The sequence below is a fragment of the Muscardinus avellanarius genome, assembly GCF_963383645.1.
Source record: "Muscardinus avellanarius genome assembly, chromosome: 20".
NCBI classification, from domain to species: Eukaryota; Metazoa; Chordata; class Mammalia; order Rodentia; family Gliridae; genus Muscardinus; species Muscardinus avellanarius.
In genome coordinates this window covers 32551707-32574628 of record NC_137806.1, presented here as the reverse complement: position 1 = coordinate 32574628, position 22922 = coordinate 32551707, and the positions used below count along the sequence as shown (strand labels likewise).

The window sequence follows — 22922 nt, the reverse complement described above, 5'->3', positions numbered from 1 at the left end:
CTTTATTCTTTGGGGGTGGGGTGTGTGTGTGTGTGTGTGTGTGTGTGTGTGTGTGTGTGTGTGTAAGAGAGAGAAAAAGCGAGAGAGCAAGAGAGAAAAAAAGAGAGAGAGGGAGATGGATGGATGCACGGATGCATGGATGCATGCATGCACGCATGCACAAAATGTGAATATGGTAATGACACAGGAGGGAAACTTGCCGGTGCCCGGCTGGGCGTCCGGGGCCCGCAGGTGTCCGGCGGCGCTGCGGGCGGGGCGGGGCGGGGCGGGGCGGGGCGGCCCACGTGACCCCCGCCGGCTATAAAGCGGCGCGCAGCTGCTGCAGCCCGAGCTGGTGCTTTGCCGAGACCCCGCGCCCGGCCAGCCGCCCGAGCCCGCGAGGGTCGCCGCCGCCGCCCGCGTCCGTGCAGCCGCTGCCCACCGTCCGCCTGCCCACCTGTCGGCCCCCAGCGAGCGCCATGAACCAGATCGAGCCCGGCGTGCAGTACAACTACGTCTACGATGACGAGGAGTACATGATCCAGGAGGAGGAATGGGACCGCGACCTGCTCCTGGACCCCGCCTGGGAGAAGCAGCAGCGCAAGGTCAGCGGGGCCCCGCGTCCCCCGCAGCGAGCCCAGCCGGGGTCCTGTCCCGAGCCCTCGCAGCCCTGAGCGGACGGGCGGGGGCACGGCCGGGCCGGGCACGGGGTGGGGTGGGTGTGTAAGAGTTGCAGAAGGAAAAAAATGTGCGAGGAGGAGAGGGGCCTGGGCGCTGTCTGCTTCGGGCACCCCACCCGGGCGCCGAGACGAGAATGTGAGAGCCCCAGCTCTGCCCTGACCCCCTCGAGTCCGTGACCTTGGCCGCAGAGTGACTTTCTCCTGTCCCTGTCCTGTCGTCTGCCACCAGCCAGCCCACCTCTCGCCAAATGACAGAGGCCCAGGGAGCACCAGCCTCGGCCCAACTTTCCCAGGGCTGCCCACAAAGAGACCTTCAAAGTCATTGACTCCGGTTGGGGCTCCTTAGACAGGGATCCTGTAGGACACCAGGCACTCTCCCGATAAAGTAATCATTATTTCACACTTTATTTATAGTTCATTGAGGTAAGCGCACAGGGATGGAGGAGTCAGTCCCTTCCAAGTGCCGGGCTGTCGCTCTTGGGTGCCCGGTGGAACATTCCACTGTGCCAAGCTCTTCTTCACCCTCTTGGCTAGGACACATGGGGGGGGGTACACATCAGGAGGCTAAATCCTGCCTCCTACTTGACTGGCACGGAGCCTGGCTGGCCGGGCCTGAGGACACAGACCTGCTAACCTTGCCTTGATACCCCGCCCTGGCAACAGCCAAGCGCCCTGCCCTTTATCTCCATTTTCCTGGGCGCGGGGCAAGGTGGATTTTTCTCTTAGGATTTTTCTTTGGACCATAGGGTGCCTGAGAACCTGGGTAGCTGCCCCTCTGGGTGGCTAATTGTGATGGGGGTCCCAACGACGTATATGATGAGGGAGACCTCACCCGCCGTTCCACACTTCTCCCCAAAAAACAGCTGGAAGGAGAAAGAGCTCTCATGGTTGGATCGTTATCAAATAACCCGGCACTATTTTTATGCCAGGATTTCTCTTCTCTTGTCTACCCTCTCTTAAAATAGCATTTGCCGTTATTATTTCAAAGCTCCAATTAGCTCCAATTTCTGTTTCTGCCTTCCTTTCTTAAGGTTTCTATCATCCCCACCTTCCGTGGAAAGAAGAGATTGGGAGTGATAAGTAGAAGTTGAGTCTATAAAGAAAAACAAAATTTCAAGCCTTCTACAAGTTTTTTAAGGGCATATTCCTAAGGGGGCAAGGGGCCTGGGGATTATTAATGTGTTATCTGGACATGTCGATGTATCATTAGTAGGCAAGAAGTTGAAAAATGACTTTAATATTTGCAGTGAATTTTATCTTTATAAATTTTCTCAACACTTTTGATTACTACAGTTTCATGGATTTTTCTTTTTTCTTAAAGCAACAGCTGCCACGTCTGTATTTTACAGATCACTTTTTTTCCCCCCCTTAGGGGACAGAGTAAAATAGCTGAGGAACGGGACAGGTAGACTGCCCATCAGTTTTTGTTTTGTTTTTTTTGTGGTACTGGGGGTGGAACCCAGGGGCTTTCTACCTCCTGACTATACTCCCAGACTTAATTTTTATATTTTATTTGGAAACAGGGTCTCACTAAGTTGCTGAGAGCCTCACTAAGTAGCTGAGGCTGGCTCTGAACCTGTCAATCCTCCTGTCTCAGCCTCCCAAGCCCCGGGGATTACAAGCATGCGCCACCACACCCGGCTTCATCAGTTTTTAAAGTAATAATAGTCCAACCTCAGAAGTGTATTTTTAAAAAGCACATACAATGCAAGGTAATGTCAGTTTCCAAATACTGCACTGGTATGTCTTCTGCCATATTTAATATTCTAATGTTACTTATAATACTTTTGGGCAGAATGGCATTGTAATTTTTTTATACTTGGGATTCCTGTGTGACTATATTATTATAATTGTACAGCTGTCGAAGTATATTGTTTAAAAGCAGACAAGCTGGACATGATGGTGCACACCTGGCATCCCAGTACTTGGGAGGCTGAGACAGGAGGATCACAGGTTTGAAGCCAGCCTCAGCTACTTAGGGAGGCTCTCAGCAACTTAGTGAGACCCTGTTTCCAAATATAAAATAGGTCTGGGAGTGTAGCCTGGAGGTAGAAAAGCCCCTGGGTTCCACCGCCACTACCACAAAATAAAATGTAATAAAAGAGTTGGGGGTGTAGCTCAGAGGTAAAATGGTCCTAGATTCAATCCCCAGTACCACCGCCACCACCAATAAAATAATAATAATAATAATAATAATAATAATAATAATAAAGCAGATGCTTCCTAATACCAGTTGAAAATAATTCTGAAAAGTCGTAAATGTTTACTTTTTCTTAATAGCTGGAGTGTTATAGTTGCTGGGTCAGGGACCCCAAGCTTCATTAGGACACAGACCTGCACAGGTCCCCAAGGAACCTCTCTTTCCACTTTTGGTGTAGAACTTGCTGAAGTCAGAGAAATAACGCGGAGCCTGGAGCGGAGCTGGGCCGCAGAGGTGGCCGCTATTTATGTCCTGTGAGACAGGCTATGGCCGGGCGCCTCGGATGCCACTGTGTCTATTGTGGGCCCCTTCAGCGCACTTGCCATTTTGGTGATATGCCGGGTATGCCATCTGTCAACAGCTGATCCCGGCGTTCCGTGACGTCCGCAGCGCCCTAATGGATGCGGTGCCTAATTATACCCACGGTTCAGAGAGTCTGAGGACTGTGGTAATCCTCGCTCCCTGCTCTGGGATGCCTTGCTGTAGAGGGCTGGGCGAGAGTGCAGTGCTTGTCATAAAAGGTCATCCGGAAGCTGGTGGCCTTGGTATGAGTGTTCAAACAGGCATTCCAAGTGCCCACTTTATCTTGTGAGGGGCGTTCAGGCCGCCTGGGGTTTGGGCTATTTATAGAGCCCGTAAAGAAGGTTGCATTGGGCTTTATGTAACCAGCATCGTAGAGACAGCACTGGTGGTGGTGGACTAAAGTCCAAGGTGTCGTGGCTTACTCTACCCTAGATCACAAAGTCATGGCGGATTAGTTCCAGGGGGCAGCTGAAGTCCCCAGGGCATTAGTGTCTAGAAGCCCTCCCCGCCCCCCATCCAGGAACATGGTCCACCCTCACCTCCTCAGAAGGCAACTTGTCGGAACAGTAGTGCTTGGTGTGTGCTGTCCAGAACCCGCAGGAGGATGCAGTGGCCTTCCCATACCCAAAAGATCCTTAAGCCTTATGTTAGGGTGCTGACTGTCCCCCGCCCCCTTTGGTACTGGGGATTGAACTCAGGGGCGATCTACCTCTGAGCTACACCCCCAGCCCTTTTTATTTTGGAAGAGAATCTCACCAAGTTGACGAGGGTCTTGCTAAGTTGCTGAGCCTGTCCTTGAACCTGCGCTCCCCTCCTCCTGTCTTAGCCTCCCAAGTCCTGGGATTACGGCGTGCACCTCCCTCATACCCCGTTTGACTGTCCTTCATATTACACACACAAGTTCAGGTCCTGCTTTCTTCCAGCTTAACTGGCCTGACTCTGCTTAGAGGCCTGCTGGCGGTCCATCTCCCACGGTATGGGGCCAGGAAGCTGCCAAGGAGGGGGGCTTTGCCAGAGCTGGGAGCCAGCACTGCCCTCTGGAGTTCCTTGGGAACAGCTGCTCTTAATAGCATGAGGCGGACGCTCCTTTTCCCTGCGTAGTGATATTTAAAAGGCACAAATAGATTGCACAAATTAGCAACAACCTCGTGGAATTTCTGATTCCTGAGGCCCAGATGGATCTCAGCTCTGACTGGCTGCTCTGTCGCCTCTCAATTTGCTCACCTAGGGAACAGGTCAAATCCTGTCTTTTTTGAGAGAACTTAAATCAGGGCAACCATTTAATCCAGGCCTAACTGATGGGTGTCGAAGGGGCTTTACACGTCGTGGTGTGATCTGCAAACGCTAAGATGTTTTTATTCTCGTGTGTAGCAATACATGTTGGTTTTCTCCAGCGGTCTAAGAGCACTCGGCACACTTCTGAGGGTTGGTGAAGCACAGGACCTGTCTATGGTGGCTCTGCCGAATTTTTTTTTTATTGTGGTAAAATATGATACTGTTTACCAATCCACCCGTTTTTAAGTACAAAAGTCAGTGGTATTACACGTATTGACATAACTGTGTGACCCTCATCAGCCTCCATTTCCAGAGCTTTCCATCATCTCAGAGCAAAACTATATCCCCATTAAAAACCCACTTCTCATACCCTCTTCCCCTGATGTACTTTTTTCCTTCTCTTTCTTTCTTTCTTTCTTTCTTTTTTTTTTTTTTTTTTTTTTTTTGCAGTACCAGGGATGGAACCCAGGGGCATTCTACCTTCGTGCTATACCCCCAGCCCTATTTTTTATTCTTTATTTTGAAACAGGGTCTCACTGAGTTGCAAAGGGCCTCGCTAAGTAGCTGAGGCTCTCTGTGAACTCACGATCCTCCTGTCTCAGCCTCCCGAATGCTGGGATTAAAAACGTGCGCCACCGCGCCCGGCTCCCCTGATGCACTTTTGAGGATGGGGTTTACATTCTCAAACCCTTAAAACATGAGGAATTGTTCAATATTAAGTGCCAGATGCTTATCTAAAGAATAAAATTAGAGGAGGTTGAATAAGGAGACGTGCCGTGGGTGGAGAGTAATGAGGGGCTTATAAGACAGCAGAACCGGGGCCTTCTTGTGGTGATAGCTGTCAGCCCGGAGAGGTGGCAACAGAAAGAGCCCTCTTGGTGAGAGAAAGGAAGAGTGAAAACCTTGTGTGTTTGGGTGGTAGAGGAGGGAAAGAGTGATCTGTGGACGGTGATACGTGCTTGCCTGTCTCTTTAGCACTACCAGGGCAGCCTGGCTCCGGTATTTCATGGGATCCCCCGCATCCCGTGTTAAGAAGATGGGGGAACAAGTGCAGGGATGTAGAGAGAGAATAACCCAGAAATCCCTCAGGCCCCTGCAGTCCTGCTCTGTGTTCCTGGATCATCTGTGGCTCACGGTGTGTCGAAGGAAGTGTGAAGAATTCATAGGCTTCGCCTAAGCTGGAGACGTACAGGCAGATCGAGAAAAAATGTTGGCGAGAGGAAAGGCGGTTTCAGTGGGCCTGGGGCCCGCGTGAGGGTGGGCTCAGTCTCCAGTCGTGCAGCGCCGTGGGGACCTTGGAGCTGGGAGGGGCCGGGCCCACAGGGCTTACTGTTTCAGGATCTATCAAGGGGGAGGGTCTGGGGCTGGACAGGTGGGGCGGAAGCTCCCTTTGGACCACAGGGAGGAAGCAGCGAGGGCTGGCGTTTGGGCCTCGATGGTAAGAGAGATAGACATTTGAGAGGGGTCAGGGTGGATTGTAGCAAGGATCCTATATGGTGTTAAGTGAGATGTAGCCCGTCACAGAAGTGAAAGGTGCAAGTTTCCTCTCATTGGTGGAAGCCGGGGAGTCGTGGGGATACAGAGGGACTTCAGATAGTGGGAGAGAAACTAACCCCGGTGGAGCCAGGGAGGTGGTCTAGGGGCAGGGGGAGAGGGACCACCGAAGGAGTCACTTCATCTCCAACATGTGCATAGGTGAGGATACCACCATCCATCTCCATGCCGTATTGGGGGAGGGGGGGGGGGAGCCGCGGGAAAGCCCGCCCAGTGCTGTGTGCATGCAGGTCACCGTCACTGTGAACTACATTATGACGTGAAGCTATAACGCACCAGTAAAACTATATACATATCAAAAAGGAAATGCTGGGCGTGGTGGCGCATGCTTGTAATCCCCGCGCTTGGGAGGCGGAGACAGGAGGATCGCGCAGGTTGGAAGCCAGCCGTGCTGGCTTAGGAGACCCTGTTTCCAAAAATAAAATAGGCCTGGGAGTGTAGCCTGGAGGTAGAAGGGCTTCCAGGAACCCCAGTACCACCAAAAAAAAAAAAAAAAAAAAAAAAAAAAGGAAATGTATCCTATAGCCACCTGCTCTGCGATAGGCTTTTGCATACCTCCATCTAAGCAGTTGTGATCCTCCCGGTCGGAGCTCCTGGGCCAAGCACTCAATACAGTGGTAGCAAACTAGGCGTGAGCATCGGCCTATCCACTGGGAGATTGTGTCTCAGTAGGAAGCTAATTTGTTGTGGTGGTGGTGGTGGTACTGGGGGTGGAACCCAGGGGCTTTCAACCTCCGGGCTATACTCCCAGACCTATGTTATTCTTTATTTGGAAACAGGGTCTTACTAAGTTGCTGAGAGCCTTGCTAAGTAGCTGAGGCTGGCTTCGAACCAGCGCGATCCTCCTGTCTTAGGTTTCCAAGTGCTGGGATTACAAGTATGCGCCACCATACCCAGCTAGCAAGCTAAATATTTACAGAATATTGTCGTCAGGTGCGGGGCAATGAGTTACCGTGCTGAGGTAGCCTGTCCCATGTTTAAGGAAGGAGGGCTAGGGTTTCAGACCTAGGGCTGGATAAAGTTCTAGATGAGCCTTAGGAAACCTCCATCCCCGCCCCAGGGACTGTTGTTATAGACAGGCAGTTGGATGGCTGTGGAAAGCCACAGGTGCGGGCATCCTAAGGCAGGGAAATCATTCTGTCCTTGGGCTTCATGGAGGGTACTGATGTGTCCTGGGCTCTGCCATGCGGTTCCCATCAAATGCACCAAGCAAGGAACCTGAGGCCCAAGTAAGGGTTTCTGTGAGCGTGAGAGGAGGCCCGGAACCCTAGCTGGGAACCTTAATTAACACAGCCTCAGAAAGCTGTCAGAGAGCGGCCGGCAGCTGCCGCAGCTGGGGGACACCTACAGAAAAGGCTCAGCGAGCAGTGGGCGGGAGCCGCGCGCCCGCAGAGGAGTTCACCCGGAACCCGTTGGAGGACAGTCAGAACTCTACTGCCGTTGCCCTGGGAACGGCTGTGATGCTTTCAGAAGAGCAGAAAGCAGAGCCTCGGGAAGGCTTGCTAGGTGCTCTGCTAGACACATTTCGAAGGAAGGGAGATCTTTAGTGCAAGAATTTGGTCTTTCCGGAGAAACCTGGGCAAAGCCTTTTGTACACACACACGTGCACACACGCACACACACATATATGCACACATGAACACACACACAGACACAGACACACACACACACACACACACCCTCCCTACAGTTTTCTAAATGAGAATCAAGAAGGTGTTTTTACCTGCAGGTCTGTAGAGGAGCGAGATATAAGTACACACAAGCATGATTGTCCATACCCCCATCTAGCTAATGGTCCTTTATTATAGTCCTTTGAGACGCCAGAGGGAACTGAGCTGACACCACCTTGGCCCTTGGAAGAGCACAGCTTCTTTCAAGAGCAGAAGAAACCGAGAAGCACAGGAGGGGGGGCTCAATTCAGCCAGGCTGGTAGAGGAAGGAAAGGGATTCCAAAGAGCCCCTTCTCCCGGGCTCCCCATCAGGAGGAGAACAAACGTCCTCAGCTGGGCCTGAGGAAGCACGCCTGTGATCCCAGTACTTGGGAGGCTGAGACAGAAGAATCACAGATTCAAGGCCAGCCTCAGCAACTTAGGCCCTCCACCGCTTAGTGAGATCTCATTTCAAATTTGAGCTGGGCATGATGGCTCATGTCTGTAGTCCCAGTAGTCAGGAGGCTGAGACAGAAGGATCTCAGGATCACAGCCAGTCTCAGCAACTTAGTGGGACCTTGTTTACAAAAAAATAAAAAGCGGGCGTGGTGGCGCGAGCTTGTAATCCCGTCATTCAGGAGGCCGTCATTCAGGAGGCCGAGACAGAAAGATCACAGTTCCTGGCCAGCCTCAGCTACTTAGTGAGGGCCTCTGCAACTCAGTGAGACCCTGTTTCAAAATAAAGAATAAAAAAATAAGGCTGGGGGTGTAGCTTGGAGGTAGAATGCCCCTGGGTTCCATCCCCAGTATCACACACACACACAAAATATATATATATATATGTGTGTGTGTGTGTGTGTACATACCTATACATACACATACACATACACATACACATACACATACATATACATATACATATACATCAGGGCTGGGGGTATAGCTTGGCGGTAGAATGATCCTGGGCTCAATCCCCAGTACAAGAAAGGAAGAAAGGAAGAAAGAAAGAAAGAAAGAAAAGAAAAGAAGGATGGATGTTCCTGGGCTCAATCTCCAATACAAGAAAGAAAGGGAAAAAGAAGGAAAGAAAGAAAGAAAGAAAGAGAAAAAAGGAAGGAAGGAAGAAAGGAAGGAAGGATGTTCCTGGGTTCAATCACTAATACAAGAAGGAAAAGGAAAAAGGAAAGGAAGGAAGGAAAGAAAGGAAGGAAGGAAGGAAGGAAGGAAAGAAGAGAGGGATAAACATTTGTAAAAAGTTTTGGGGAGGTAGCTCAGAGCTAGAATGCTCCAAGGTTCAAGCCCCGGTGCTACTATTAAAAACAAATCCTCCCCCAGGGGCCCAAGCCAGAAACCTGAGACACGAGTTCTCTCCCAGATGGCCGGTCAGCGCCTGCACCTCCCCACCCATCGGCCTCCCTCTTGTCATCCTCTGCCTCCTGGTCCTGGTCATCCTCTGCCTCCTGGTCCTGGTCATCCTCTGCCTCCTGGTCCTGGTGGCAGCCTCCTGTCTGGTACTCTCTGGCTTGTCTTCAGCCTTGTCTCCAGACGCTGGTCAGAGTGACCTTGAAAAGACACCAGCCTGGCGGTGGTCCCTCCCTGCTTAGAGGGCTCCTGCCCTCTTCACGGCCTCAGGAGAGTCCAGGCCTCCTGACGGCTTGGGGACCAGGCTGTGCTAGCCCATTTGCTCCTCCTCTGCTGACGGCCCACCACAGCGTCCATCCTCTCCTCTGCCCTCTACACAGCCCCAGTTCCGCCGCCCCTCCGCAGCCCTCCTGTGGGAAGCCCGCCTCCCAGGCCGCTGGCATCCTGGTCCTCCGCCTGCCATCTCCCTCCCAGGCCCTGAGCAGCAGCTCTCCTCATGGCCCTGCGGACAGAACATAGTCATGATTATTGATTGCAAAAAGTCTGAATTATCGTCCTGAAAAAGATGTACTGCCGTTCACTTTTTACTTTAAATATTATTTATTTACTTTGGTACTGGGGATGGAACCCAGAGGCATTCTACCCCCAAACTACACCCCCCCCAGCCCAATTTTTATTTCTTTATTTGGAAACAGGGTCCCATTAGGTTTCTGAGAGCCTCGCTACATTGCTGAGGCTGGCTTTGAACCTGCAATCCTCCTGTCTCAGCCTCCCAAGTACTGGGAAGACAAGTGTGTGCCACCACACAAGAGTTTAAATATTTATTTATATATTTATTTATTTGCTGTACTAGGGATAGAACCAAGGGGCATTCTACCTCTGAGCTACACCCCCAGCCCTATTTTTTATTCTTTATTTTGAAACAGGGTCTCAGTAAGTTGTGAGGGCCTCACTAAGTCGCAGAGGCTGGCTGCAAATCTGTGGTTCTCCTGTCTCAGCCTCTCGAGTACTGGGATTACAAGTGTACACCACCATGCCCAGCTCTAAATATTTATTTTTAATAGTTAAGTTTTTTTTTTTTCTGGAAACAGGGTGTCACATTGCTGACGCTGGTCTCAAGCAGGTGTGTGCCACCATGCCCATAAACAGATAAGTTTTAAACAGTCTTCATAACTCCTTCAGCCAGAAATATATTAACTCTTACTTGTGTATGATGCTTAAAAATGATTTCTTATTTTCTCAAATCTCCACAATAATAGAGTTCTCTGACTCAATTCTTGTTTTAAGACTGAGCCTTTAGAGACAAGCTGCTCATTTAAGAAAAGAAAGTTGGATTGGGGTTTTTGGAATTGAAAAAAAGTCATGCATGCAGATTTATTTAAATTATAATAAAACGTGTCACCATATTTATTCAGAAAGTTCTGGTAACCTAAATTTGATTTGAAATGACTCTGTATTTTTTTTCCAGATGGAAAAAAATCTTCACCCACTTAAAGAAAATTCCAAATTCATTTGTGATTCAGACAAACATAAGTTATTTATTTATCTTATACTTTTATTGGGGGCATTATAGCCTTGTATCATAACATAAATCGTACTGATAGTGACATACATGCACACAGCCCTTGGGGGGCTCCCCGGCTCCCTCCCCAGCCCCCTCCCCATACAGGGCATTGAGACCCACACTGGTGTTCTCACATCTGTATGAAATGTCGATGGAAGTGATTCCTTCATTGACCCCCGTCCTTCCTCCACCTTCCCTCCACCTCTCCTTGGCTCCACTGGGGGCTCTCTGAAGTCTCCCTGGTATCCCGATGACACCTAGTTTCTGCACAGAAGAAAAGACATACGACCCTCCACTTTCTGTGACTGGCTAATCCCTAATTCAGTGCTTTCCTGGTCCATTCACTTTCCTGCAAATGACATAATTTTGTTCTTTCCTATTGTTGAGTAGAATTCCATTTTCTTATTGTTGAGTAGAATTCCATTATGTGTATATATCCCATAATTTTGTAATCCATTCATCTGTTGTAGGTCGGTTCCAGAATGTGGCTGTTGTGAATCGTGCTGCCATAAACATGGCTTTGCATATATTATTATTATAATATTCTGATTCCTGTCCCTTTGGAAAGATACCCAAGAGAGAGCTAGAGCTGGATCATATGGTGGACCCGCACCCAGTTTTCTGAGGAATCTCTGCACTGATCTCCATAGTGGCTGCACTAATTTGTAATCGCACCAACAATGTAGAAGTTTAAGTTTGTGTTTTTAAATATATAAACTCTTGGGGAAGCAATGTGCAGATGAGGTACGCCTCACCACAGTGGAACTGGAGAACAGAATCTAGAAGTGAGCGGCCCTGAGGAGCGCGTGTGCGGCTGGGGAGGGACTGGCGGGTGCATCGCCGGTGCTTAACGCCTCCTGGACCGTGCATTAGCACCTCTGTGATTTGTCTTGTTCTGTTTGGTTTTGCCGGGGTGCGGGGGGTCAGTGGTTGGCCGGAGTCTCCACAAATGACTGTACATTGAAAATACGCTCTCTTTTGTGTCCATTACAACTTTTTTGTTAAACGGCATGCTAACCTACTAAAAAAAGATTCCTTTTATTTTAAGTGATTGTGAGATCCAGATGGACAAAGAGCTGAACGTGACGATGTCTGGGGCACATGAGAACACCATTTAATAGGAAGCTGCCGTTGAGTTTTGCCCAGAGAATCCCAGTTGAGACTGCAAAGGCAAAGTGAGGACTTCATCCTGAGCTGGTTACTTCATGAGAGACAAGAAATAATTATTTAGAAGGCCGCTACACTCATTGATCTTTATTAGGACTTTCAGATATTTCATATATATGTACATAAATTTATGCACATAAATTTATATATATACTTATATATAAATATAATATATACTTATATATAAATTTATACATATATTATATATAAATTTGTTTATATTTATATATATAAATTTCATATAAAGATATATATATATATTTTTTTGCGGGTCTAGGGATGGAACCCAGGGGCATTCGACCTCTGAGCTACCCCCCCTGCCCTAGTTTTTTATTCTTTATTTTGAAACAGGGTCTCACAAAGTTGCGGAGGGCCTCACTAAGTAGCTGAGCCTGTCGGCGAACTGCGATCCTCCGGTCTCAGCCTCCCGAATGCTGGGATTACAAGCGTGCGCCACCGCGCCTGGTGAGATATTTCACGTATATGAGGCGTAACCATATGAAATCTTCAATGCCGTTCTTTTCATCTCCCCCAATTGGCAATTTCTTCGGGTTCAACTCAACAACATGCTTCTATTATCGGCCTATTATATTCGAAGTCCTCAATGCCACAGAAGAGCCAGGCCATAAGACTAGTTCTGAATTTCTGGCCTTGTCTCTAATGTATTCATTTGGGGCAGTCAGGGAAGTGCTGGAGTTTGTGGAGGTTAAGAATGGGGGGTTTGAACCTGGTGCAGTGGTATACACCTGTAATCCTGGGACTTGGGAGGCTGAGATAGGAGGATTGAAGGCCAGCCTCAGCCACTTAGTGAGATGTTGTTTAAAAATATAAAAATAAAAATGGATGGTGGTGTAGTCCAGATGTAGAATAATAGCTCCCGCATTCAATCCTCTGCACCCCTCCTGCTAAGTGGGACTGGATTGAGGGCACGGTGTTTAATGGAAGTCGCAGGAGGAAGGTCAAGGCTAGAGACTTTGATAAAGGAGTCATCTCCTCCTAGGCAGAGGTTGAAACTATGGGAGGGGAGATTGGAAGAGGATTTTCCGGGAAGAGACCAGAGTGGGCTAAGAATAAAGGACTCCGGAGGAAGCAGCGACATTCACTGAATATGGAAACCTTGCTTTTCTGGTTGGAAACATGCCTGTATTAGACAGCTGGGAGCCACTTAGCTGTCAAGGTGTCTCTGATCTTCTCTCTGGAGAAATCTCACCTTGGTACTCTGTAGGAACCTCGCCAGGCATCCCAGATCCAGCTTTGGACATGGTTCAGTGGTTGGCACGGCAGCCCAGGGCCTTGGCACCGCGGGGTGGGATGCTCTCTAGCTCCTGTGACAACTTACGCTCGCAAAGGAAGCGAAAAGCTGTAAGGAATTATTTATGGTGTGCTCGAGTCTGTCACATCAAATCCTTCTGAACTTGGAATGGCCCGCGGGAGGCCTCGTGGCGGAAGGCTTCCTCGGAAACGTGTGAGAACCACTAGAAAAACAGAATGGGTCTCATTTTAACCTTCCAGCTGCAGGACTAAACTCCACGATAGACTCTTTTCATTCTAGTGTTTATAAAATTAAGGAAATCAGTCGGATTTGTCATTCTCAATTAGGTGTTTTGTTTTTAGGCTTTAAAATATAATTGTTTCGGGTATTGAAGAATAGCAGGCATGAACATGGCAAAAGACACACAGAATTGGAATGAACTTAGAGATTCACACACACGGTAATTTTTAAAAATTTTAATTTGGAACCAAATGCCTTTTTGAGGGAAGGCAGTCGATGAAGAAACAGAGGTTATAGAGAAATGCACAAATGTGTTTTACATTTTATAAACTATAATATTTCTATCCCGTTACTGCAATTTTATAAAATAGGTGGCCGATTACTCTTTGGCATACTGTGGCCTTTTGATACTGGATTTTGGAGCAGAAGGATTTTTTTTTCTTTCTCTCTCTCAATATAACACCAATACCAAAAAAATTCAATCGGACCGTAAAAGTGATATTTTAACGTATGAATTTTTGACAGTGGATTTTTAAAAGGTAAGAGAGGAGATAATGATTTAATCATCCCTAGTATCCCAGACTATTTACCGTACAAGCAGAGAAGCAGCTGTTATTGAGAATTTTCAGGAACTATTTTAACCATTGTTGTTTGACCTTCACAATACATGTGAAAGATGGACCTATTTTTCTTTTTCTGTGTGTGGGAATTGAACTCAGGAGCATTCTACCTCTACATACCCAGCCCTATTTTATTTTTCATTTGGAAATAAGGTCTCACTAAGTTGCTGAGGCTGGCCTCGAACCTCTGATCCTCCTGTCTCAGCTTTCCAAGCACTGGGATGACAAGTGTGCACCGCCACGCTCGGCCTGTTTCTTAGCTAGGGACATTAAGTTACTTGCTCAGTGGTGGCTGATTATGGGGAAATGACAGATGCGGAAAACAGAGCTTCGTCTAAATTATGAGGACCTAGTTCTATGTCACAATTGAAATTTTATAAGATAATGGAAATACTATATATTTTATTGTGCAGTTTCCATCTGTAATCAACAGACTGGATTTCAGAGGCTGAGCTGCCTAGCTCTAGGAGTCAGGCACTAAACTTGTTGTTCCTGTTGCTTCCTGCCCAGATTTCTTTTCTTCTTTTTTCTTTCCTTTTCTTTTCTTTTTTTTTTTTTTTTTTTTTTTTTTTGGTGGTACTGGGGATGGAGCCCAAGGACATTCTACCTCCAAGCTACATCCCCAGCCCTATTTTTTATCATTTACTTTGAAACAGTCTCACTAAATTGCGGAGGGCCTCACTAAGTGGCTGAGGCTGTCCTCAAAACTGCATTCCTCCTGTCTCAGCCTCCTGAATGCTGAGATTATAAGCGTGGGCCACCACGCACGGCTGCTGCCCAGATTTCTAACCAACAGCCCAGAGCAGAAGCCTGGGACTCACAAATTTCTTAGTTTTTTTTGCTTATCAGAAACATCTCACCTTCGTGGAAGGGGCTGTGTGTGTCTGTGAGTTTTTAATTTCTAAACTTGTCTAGCGGGAGCATCATCAGAAGAGAGTGAAAACCCTGCATTTTCAGGCGTGCACCGGGCCGTCATTCAGAGGTTTCCCTCAAGGGGAGCCCTGCTGGTTGCTTTGCCCATCACAGATGCCAGAGTGCAAGGGAGGGCCAGCGGGGAGGCCGCCAGGGCTCCCGGGCAGTTTAGAGGACATGCCACGCCGGGCACAGCTGTGGCACCAACTGCCGGGACGCCTGACTCGGTTCCCTAAGAAGCCAGAGGTCAGGAGGCCGAAGCTGTGAGTCGCCTGCCTCTGGGGACCAGAAGACAAGGTATCCAGAGGCAGCGCTGCGCTGCCCTTTCCTGCAGGGCAGGAAGGCCCAGTCAGGGATTTAGCCTCACACGCTGGAGATGGCAGCCCAAGAAGGCACTTTACACTGAAACAAAACTCACTTTGCTTTTGTTCCGCTCCTCCTCCTGGGAATGTTCAAACATCTACAAGAGCAAGAGAGGATAATCAATCCCTCTAAACGAATCTGGCTGAGGAAAGGCCAAATTTCATAAAGTTTACACTTAGGACATCCCATTCTATCATATATTAGAATTGGATGCACCAATAATATATATTATCAGCAAATACATATATTCGCTTATCAGAAACGTCCTGAAATCCCACCACCCTCCTTCATCAATAGGGTCAACGCTGGGCGCGGTGGCGCACGCTTGTCATCCCCGCGCTTGGGAGGCGGAGACAGGAGGATCGCGCAGGTTTGAAGCCAGCCGTGCTGGCTTAAGAGACCCTGTTTCCAAAAATAAAATAGGTCTGGGAGTGTAGCCTGGAGGTAGAAGGGCTTCCAGGAACCCCAGTACCAGCAAAAAAAAAAAAAATAGGGTCAAGCCAGGTGTGGTGGCGCACACTTGTAATCTCAGGTTTTGGGCGGCTGAGACAGGAGGATGGTGGTTCGCCACCAGCCTCAGCTACTTAGTGAGGTCCTCTGCAACTCAGTGAGACCCTGTTTCAAAATAAAGAATAAAAGATAGGGCTGAAGGTATAGCTTGGAGGTAGAGTGGCCCTGGGTTCCATCCCCAGTACTGAAAAAAAAAAAAAAAAAAAAAGAAAAGAAAAAAGGAAAAAAAACAGGGTTCTTGCTGGATGTGGTAATGCATTCCTGTAATCTCAGTACTTGCAAGGCTGAGTCAGGAGGATTGCAGGTATTGCATATTATATATATATATATATAATCAGCACTATAATCATACATCTTGATGCAGTCCAGGGTGATAGAGGCATACCTGCACACCCAGGTCCCACCCCTCTTCCCCTCCGTCTTGTGCTCAGCATGCTGACTGGCTTTGAGAAGTTGGTGCATGGACATGTCCATTGAGGTGTTTGCTCTTCAAGTCTTCTCCCCTCTCCTGCCCCCCTCGGTTAGATCCCTCCTTCCCTCCCTTCTCTAAGGTTTCCCCTTCTTTCTCTGGATCCTGGGTGGGACATCCAACTTGAAAAGAAACAGGAGTCTCTGGGGTTAGGAGCTGCTCTGTAGGAAAGAAGCAAAGCAAGTGGGTACTTGCCTCCTCCTCCTCTTCCTCTTCCTCCTCTTCCTCCTCCTTCTCCTCTTCCTCCTCATTTTCTTCCTTCTCTTCCTCCTCTTTCTCTTCCTCCTCCCCCTCCTCTTCCTCATCCTCTTCCTTCTCTTCCTCCTCCTCTTCCTCCTCCTCCTATTCCTCCTTCTCTTTCTCCTCTTCCTTCTCCTCCTCCTTCTTCTTCCTCATACGAGAGATCGAACTCAGGCATTTAGCTCTGGGTTACCACCCCACCCTGGCCCTATTTTATTTTTTATTTGGAAGCAGGCTTTCACTAAGTTGCTAAGGATTGGGCTGAGTCGCTGAGGCTGACTTCACACCTGCAACCCTCCTGTCTCAGCTTCCCGAGTACTGGGATTACCCAGATGTACCGCCACAGCCAACAAAGACCCTATTTTTTAATGCAATGAAATTATGGAGGGTGGTGGGATTTCAGAAGTGTGGTGACTCTGGGTCCAGGTTTGCCCAGAGGAGTCCCAGTTCATGGCCGCTTCCCCAGAGGGTTATAAATAGCACCTTCTGGACTTTCAGAAGTGCCCTTGTTTAGATGGTACACTGTGGTCTCCCTGTTCCGAGGAAGTACACCAGGCAACCTCGCAGAAGGTCAGAATGTTGCTGGCGCTCAAGCGGTTCATACATAGAGCAGTTAATGCCTTTCTCAAAAGATTGGCCTATTTTTTGAGCTTTGAAAATGCAAATGTAGCTGGGTGTGGCGGCGCATGCTTGTAATCCCAGTACTTGGGAGGCTGAGACAAGAGGATCACAAGTTCAAAGACGGCTTCAGCAGCTTAGTGAGGCCCTCTGCAACTTAGTGAGACCTTGTTTCCAAATAAAATATAAAATAGGTCTAGGGGTATAGCCCAGAGGTAGAAGACCCTTGTGGTTCATCCCCAGTAGCGCGCGCGCGCGCGCGCACGCGCACACACACACACACACACACACACACACACTGCAAATGTCAGTGAAGTGACATTTTTAAAACTTTGACAAATATATATACCAGGACTCTAGTAATTTCCAAATCTCCAAATTCATGAATCTTTTAGAAGACCAAGCTTTTGGACAGTGGTGGGCATGTGCCCAACGGCTATCTTGTTGGAGTCTTTCTGGGAGCCCGGTCACCCTCTGAAACTCATGTCTGCTATCTTCTGTGATGTGTATGGTTTTATAAATGTATATATACTCACACTTCTGATCATTTACTATTAATTTGAGCCAGGAGTTAAGGATGCTTATTCTGCACATCTGAAAAACTCTTAAGTGTTAAGCATTATCTAAATACCAAGCCGGCCGTGGTGGCGCCTGCTGGTAATACCAGTACTTGGGCAGCTGAGACAAGAGGATCGCAGGTTCGCGGCCAGCCTCAGCTACTTAGTGAGGGCCTCTACAACTCAGTGAGACCCTGTTTCAAAATAAAGAATAAAAAAATAGGGCTGGGGGTATAGTTTGGAGGTAGAATGCCCATGGGTTCCATCCCCAATACTGCAAAAAAAGAAAAAGAAAATCTGGTGATGAAATGGGATAATTATATTTAATGTGTGACAAAATCATGTTTAAGAAATTATTTCCCTTTATGTCCCCCAGGAGGAGCAAGTGGGGGCGTCACCAAGGAAGTGATTAGGGAAACAGGAAAGACCAAGTCAGAGCTGCCTGGTGTGTGATGGCGCCTCTCTGCTGGAACTGGCCTCTGGGGACCTGGATAGCAAGGGCGCCAAAGGATTCCTCTCCTGCGGCCCTAGGTCTAAGACAGTGTGTGCCTTCTCTATTAGAGTTTTAAAACGTGATGTGGAAAAGAAGATTTTGATGTGAAACGAAACATTTTTCATTGAGCAGTGAACTTCAGAAAGCTAAAGTTTGTCAGATTCTCTCCAGTAGATGTAGTTAAATAGTCCCTTCTACGCAGATAGGATGAGTGCAGAAGCAGAGATAGCCACAAAAGGACAAAAAAAAAAAAAGTTTGTGAATCTAGGTTAGCAAATTTTACATATTTTTCTAAATTACTTTTGTTGTTGGTGGTGGTGCTAGGGATTGAACCCAGGTGTTTGCACATGGTAGACAAATACTGCACCATTGAGCTGTTCCACCGGCTCCCTGAGTTACTTCTTTAAGATACGTTTTTTGAAGGATTGCACTAGGAATACACATTCATTATGGGATACGTAGGTAAGAAAGCTTTAAAAGTCACAGGGTTGACATTTTGCCATAGTGCGTACCAGATTGCTTTATACTGTAGAAGCATATGTTTATGTGTCTTATACCATAATGGATAATGGTCTGAAGGAGCCCAGAAAGTAAAGAATATAATAGACATTTTCAAGAATACCTTCCAGGCAGCATGAGCCCTCTTTCCGGGGGAAATCTCAGACTGGTTACCTCCCATGCAGAGCCGGCCAGAACTTCAGAAACACCCAGTCTCTGCGTTTACCCCATGTGTTAACGGGGTTCTCCCCATATGTACAAGAAAGCTGTGCAGGAACCCGACTGTGGTCTGGGACAGCCACGTGGGGAATATGGTGTTTTCTAGAACTGCTTCCTTCTAAATGAGCGCTTTCGTCCTACTGTGTAGGCAGCCATTTATTTGGAGCCCCGAAAATAGTAACAGTATGGTGAACCTGAATTAAAGAATATTTATTTTGCTGTCTGTGTAGTACAAGCTGCTTCCCCACTTGCTGGATGGGCTGAAGGGGTGAGGGGGAAACAGCAGTGTGCTTTCATTAAGCTTGAATTCACCCTCAAGAGGAGACTGAGCAGAGTACCATACGTGTGGCTTTTGCCTAGGACGGAGCCGCAATCGGGTTTGCCCTGTCACCAAGCCGCACCTCGTGCACAATTACCCAGGCTCCAAGGTAACAGGTTATTTCGGGAGCCATAGCTCAGGATCAGTCATATGGAGGCCGTTTCCCGGGAGCCTTAGTGTGGCTGCCTACCAGGAAGGCCCCAGAGGAATTCTCCGTGCCCTCTGTGCCCAACTGGGGGAGGCAGGTGTGACCCCACCGAGCACCCGGCGTGTGGCTAGGTCAGGCTTCTGGTTCTGAACATTTTTATCTCCGACGGCCAGGCACCGGTAGCTCGCGTGTGGTTCTTGGATTTTATTACTTTTTTTTTTTTTAAAATTTTAGAGCAAAAACGATTTTGACTTTGATTTGGTTAGTTTAACAAATGCTTCTAGCCCGAAAATAATTTGGGAAGAATACGCATATTTCTCTTCCTTACTCTTCTGGTTCTGACAGCTTAAATGGGTGGGAGGGTTTCACCAAGACTGTTTGTGAATTCCCTTTTAGAAGAGAAAGCACCATATTGCTTTAAAAAAAAAAAAAAGGGGAGTAAAGCTGGGTGTGGTGACGCGCACTTGTAATCACCGAAATTGGGAGGCTGTGACAGGAGGATCACACAGGTTCAAAGCCAGCCTCAGCTACTTAGGCTCTCAGAAACTTAGTGAGACCCTGTTTCCAAATAAAGCATAAAATAGTCTGGGAGTATACCCCAGAGGTAGAATTCTTCTGAGTTCTATCCACAGTACCACAAAATAAATAAATAAATAAATGAATGAATAGTAATACAATTTTGTTTTGAGACTTTTCAAACACTCTTAAGGATTATATAGTAGCACTATCTCACATTGCAATGTAGCATCAGGAATCTGTATCCCAAAAGCATTTGATGGCCTCATTTGCTTGACTAACTCTAATTTTTTTATACATTAGGGATTGAACTCAAAAGCATTCTACCTCCAAGTTATGCCCCCAGCCCAATTTTATTCTTATTTTGAAACAGGGTCTCACTGAGTTGCACAGGGCCTACGTTGCTGAGGCTGGCTCCAAACCTGCCATCCTCCTGTCTCAGCCTCCCATGCTCTGGGATTACAAGTGTGCGCCACCACGCCCAGCTGCCCAACTATAACTTGAAGAGTGGAGATGAGTAGCTGTGGCTGAAAACAAGAACCGGGAGAATGAGTAATAAGGACTCCTACAAGTAAGTGCTAATGAAATGTTTGTAGGAAATTTCGTGAGCAGGGAGGGAGCTTAACAGATGGAAATACTTTTGCCTCTTGATAAATATAAAATCTTTGCGAAATAGAGACAAATGCTACCGAAGCCAGCCCCCATCCAGTATGATTCGTGGTGATTGGTCTCAAAGGGAACCCGGGGACACACACCAGGTTTTAAATGGAGAGTCTAACATGGAGAAGGCATGCGGTAAGCCTGGTCTCAGGACAGTTGTTGCCTCCACGGGACCAGGGGGCGGGGGACAAGCTGTAACTTAAGATGGGCAAGCGAGAGATTTCACTTAGCTGTGCGTGTGGTTCTCGTGATTCTGTTTGTCTTTGTGAAAATCAATGTACACACACTTCTCAAAGCCAGTCACTGTGCTGAGCAGGGGAAGGCGGGGAGGGAGAAGAAGGGGTGAGAGCCGGGGGAGGGCTCACGGAGTGCTGTGCGCATGTGTGCCCCCATCACCCTGAACTTTACCAGGACGGGTGATCACAATGTGCCAATAAAAATATTAAAATTCAATAAAACGCCGATGGCAGTAGTGAATGCTCTAGCTTATTTGAATATTGACGTCCCTTTAGGAAAAAAGACTGGGGAGATGTTTCTCCGGTGAAAGCATCATCGCCACTCACCAATGGAAGAGTAACTATGTGTTGAAGATGATATTTCCCTCATTCATGGGAAAACCAGTGACCTAGAGCCCGGTCAGGAGTGGTGCACGCTTGTAATCCCAGTACCCGGGAGGCCAAGACAGGAGGATGGCAGGTTTGCAGCCAGCCTCAGCAATGTAGTGAGGCCCTCCACAACTTAGTGAGACTCTGTTTAAAAAAAAAGTTTAAAAAACAGGGCTGGGGGTGTAGCTCAGAGGTGGTAGATTGTCCCTGGCTCAATCCTCAGTACCACAAAAACAAACAAAGCACAAAGAAATAACAACAATAAACTCTGTGCTATTACAGCCAGTCAGAGGAGCTCCCAGAGGATAGATGTATTTATGGCCTGGGCTGGAGCTCAGTGGTAGAGCGCTTGTCCAGCATGCGCTGGGTCCTGTGTTTGAGAAAAGAATGAAGTAAAAGCAAAGAATAGACACATGTATAGATCGGGGATGTCGGAGTGAATGTCCTAATGGAGATGTGCTTTTTCTGTGGATGGGGAGGGCTCTACCTCTACCTGAGAGGATTCAGATGCATGTCTATAGAGAGAGGACCTTGCAGGCTGTTGGTGGCTGTCTCGAAGAACCCAGAAGGGGGACCATCCTCAGTACACCCATTTCCTAGTGGAGCACAGATCTTTCCCTATAGCTGTAGACCTGTGTGTGTGTGTGTGTGTGTGTGTGTGTGTAGGGGAAGGAACTGAGGCCTGAACCCAGGGATGTTCTGCCTCTGAGCTACACCACCAATCCTATTTTAATACTTATTTTTATTTTATTTATTTATTTATTTGGGTCTGGGGATGGATTCTGGGGGAATTCGACCTCCGAGCTACACCCCCTGCCCTAGTTTTTATTCTTTGAGACAGGGTCTCACTAAGTTACAGAGGGCCTCACTAAGTAGCTAAAGCTGTCCGCAAACTGCGATCCTCCTGTCTCTGCTTCCCGAATTCTGGGATTACAAGTGTGCACCACCACGCCTGCTTATTTATTTACTTATTTTGTGGTACCAGGGATTGAGCACAGGGGAATTCTACCTGCGAGCTATATCCCCAACCCTAATTTTTATTCTTTATTTTGAAACAGGGTCTCACTAAGTAGTGAAAGGCCTTACTAAGTAGCTGAGGCTGGCCTAGAACCCATTATCCTTCTGTCTCAGCCTCTCAAGTACTGGGATTACAAGCATGCACCACCACACCCAGCTTTATTTATTATTGTTATTTTTAAAATTTAAAATGAATTTTCACCAAATTGCGTAGGGCCTCAATAATATGCTGAGGCTGGCCACGAACCTGTGATCTTCCTGTCTCATCCTCCGGAGAACTGGGATTACAGGCATGCACCATCATGCCCGGCTGCAGATGTATTCTTATTAGCCATTTTCCTTTTCTAGATTTTGATCTGTGATTCATTCCCTCCCTTCTGGAAGCTTTGGGGAGGATTCCACATATCAAACGGTCATTCCTCAAACACAAATGAGCCTGGGATAGACTTGGCTCTGTTGAAAGCCTGAGATGTATTTAGTTTTTTCTGCTCAGCCAGCTCAGAGCTTAGCGCTGTTGCTTCTGTGTTCTGATCAGCCTGTGGACTAAAGAGAGAGTCAGTGTCTCGAGTCTGGCAGTTGGAGCCTTTAGGATGACAATTCCACATTTCTGATTAAAACCAGACTTACAGGAGACTATCTTCCCAAGAGCGGGAGAGCCCACTTTAACTTGCCCACTTAAAGGCTCATGCATTAGCACCTGCCTATTTTTAGCCACCCTGAGGCAGGGAAATTGCTTGTTATTCTTGAAAGGGATTCCTCTCCCTCTCCCTCTCCGCCTGCGCGCCTTTCTCCCCCCCCACCTCTCTCTCTCGTCTTTCTTAACATTTAAGGATTCTGTAGTGAGACTGACATGATAATAATAATTTTTAAAAACCTGCGACTTGAACAGATAACACATTTTTGACTTCTTTATTTTTTTTTCTGTTAAAACAA

General features: G+C 47.7%; 1 protein-coding gene across 1 annotated transcript in view; it reads left to right on the top strand.

The window, feature by feature from the left end:
• Nucleotides 1–458: 458 nt before the first annotated feature.
• The window catches only part of ACTN2 (actinin alpha 2), a gene marked incomplete at both ends in the record, with an annotated part of 69673 nt that continues 47209 nt past the window's right edge, over nt 459–22922 (top strand). The window contains one exon of the mRNA XM_080717072.1: nt 459–584. Within this exon, the coding sequence (XP_080573198.1) occupies nt 459–584 (126 nt within the window). The remainder of the gene's footprint in view (nt 585–22922) is intronic.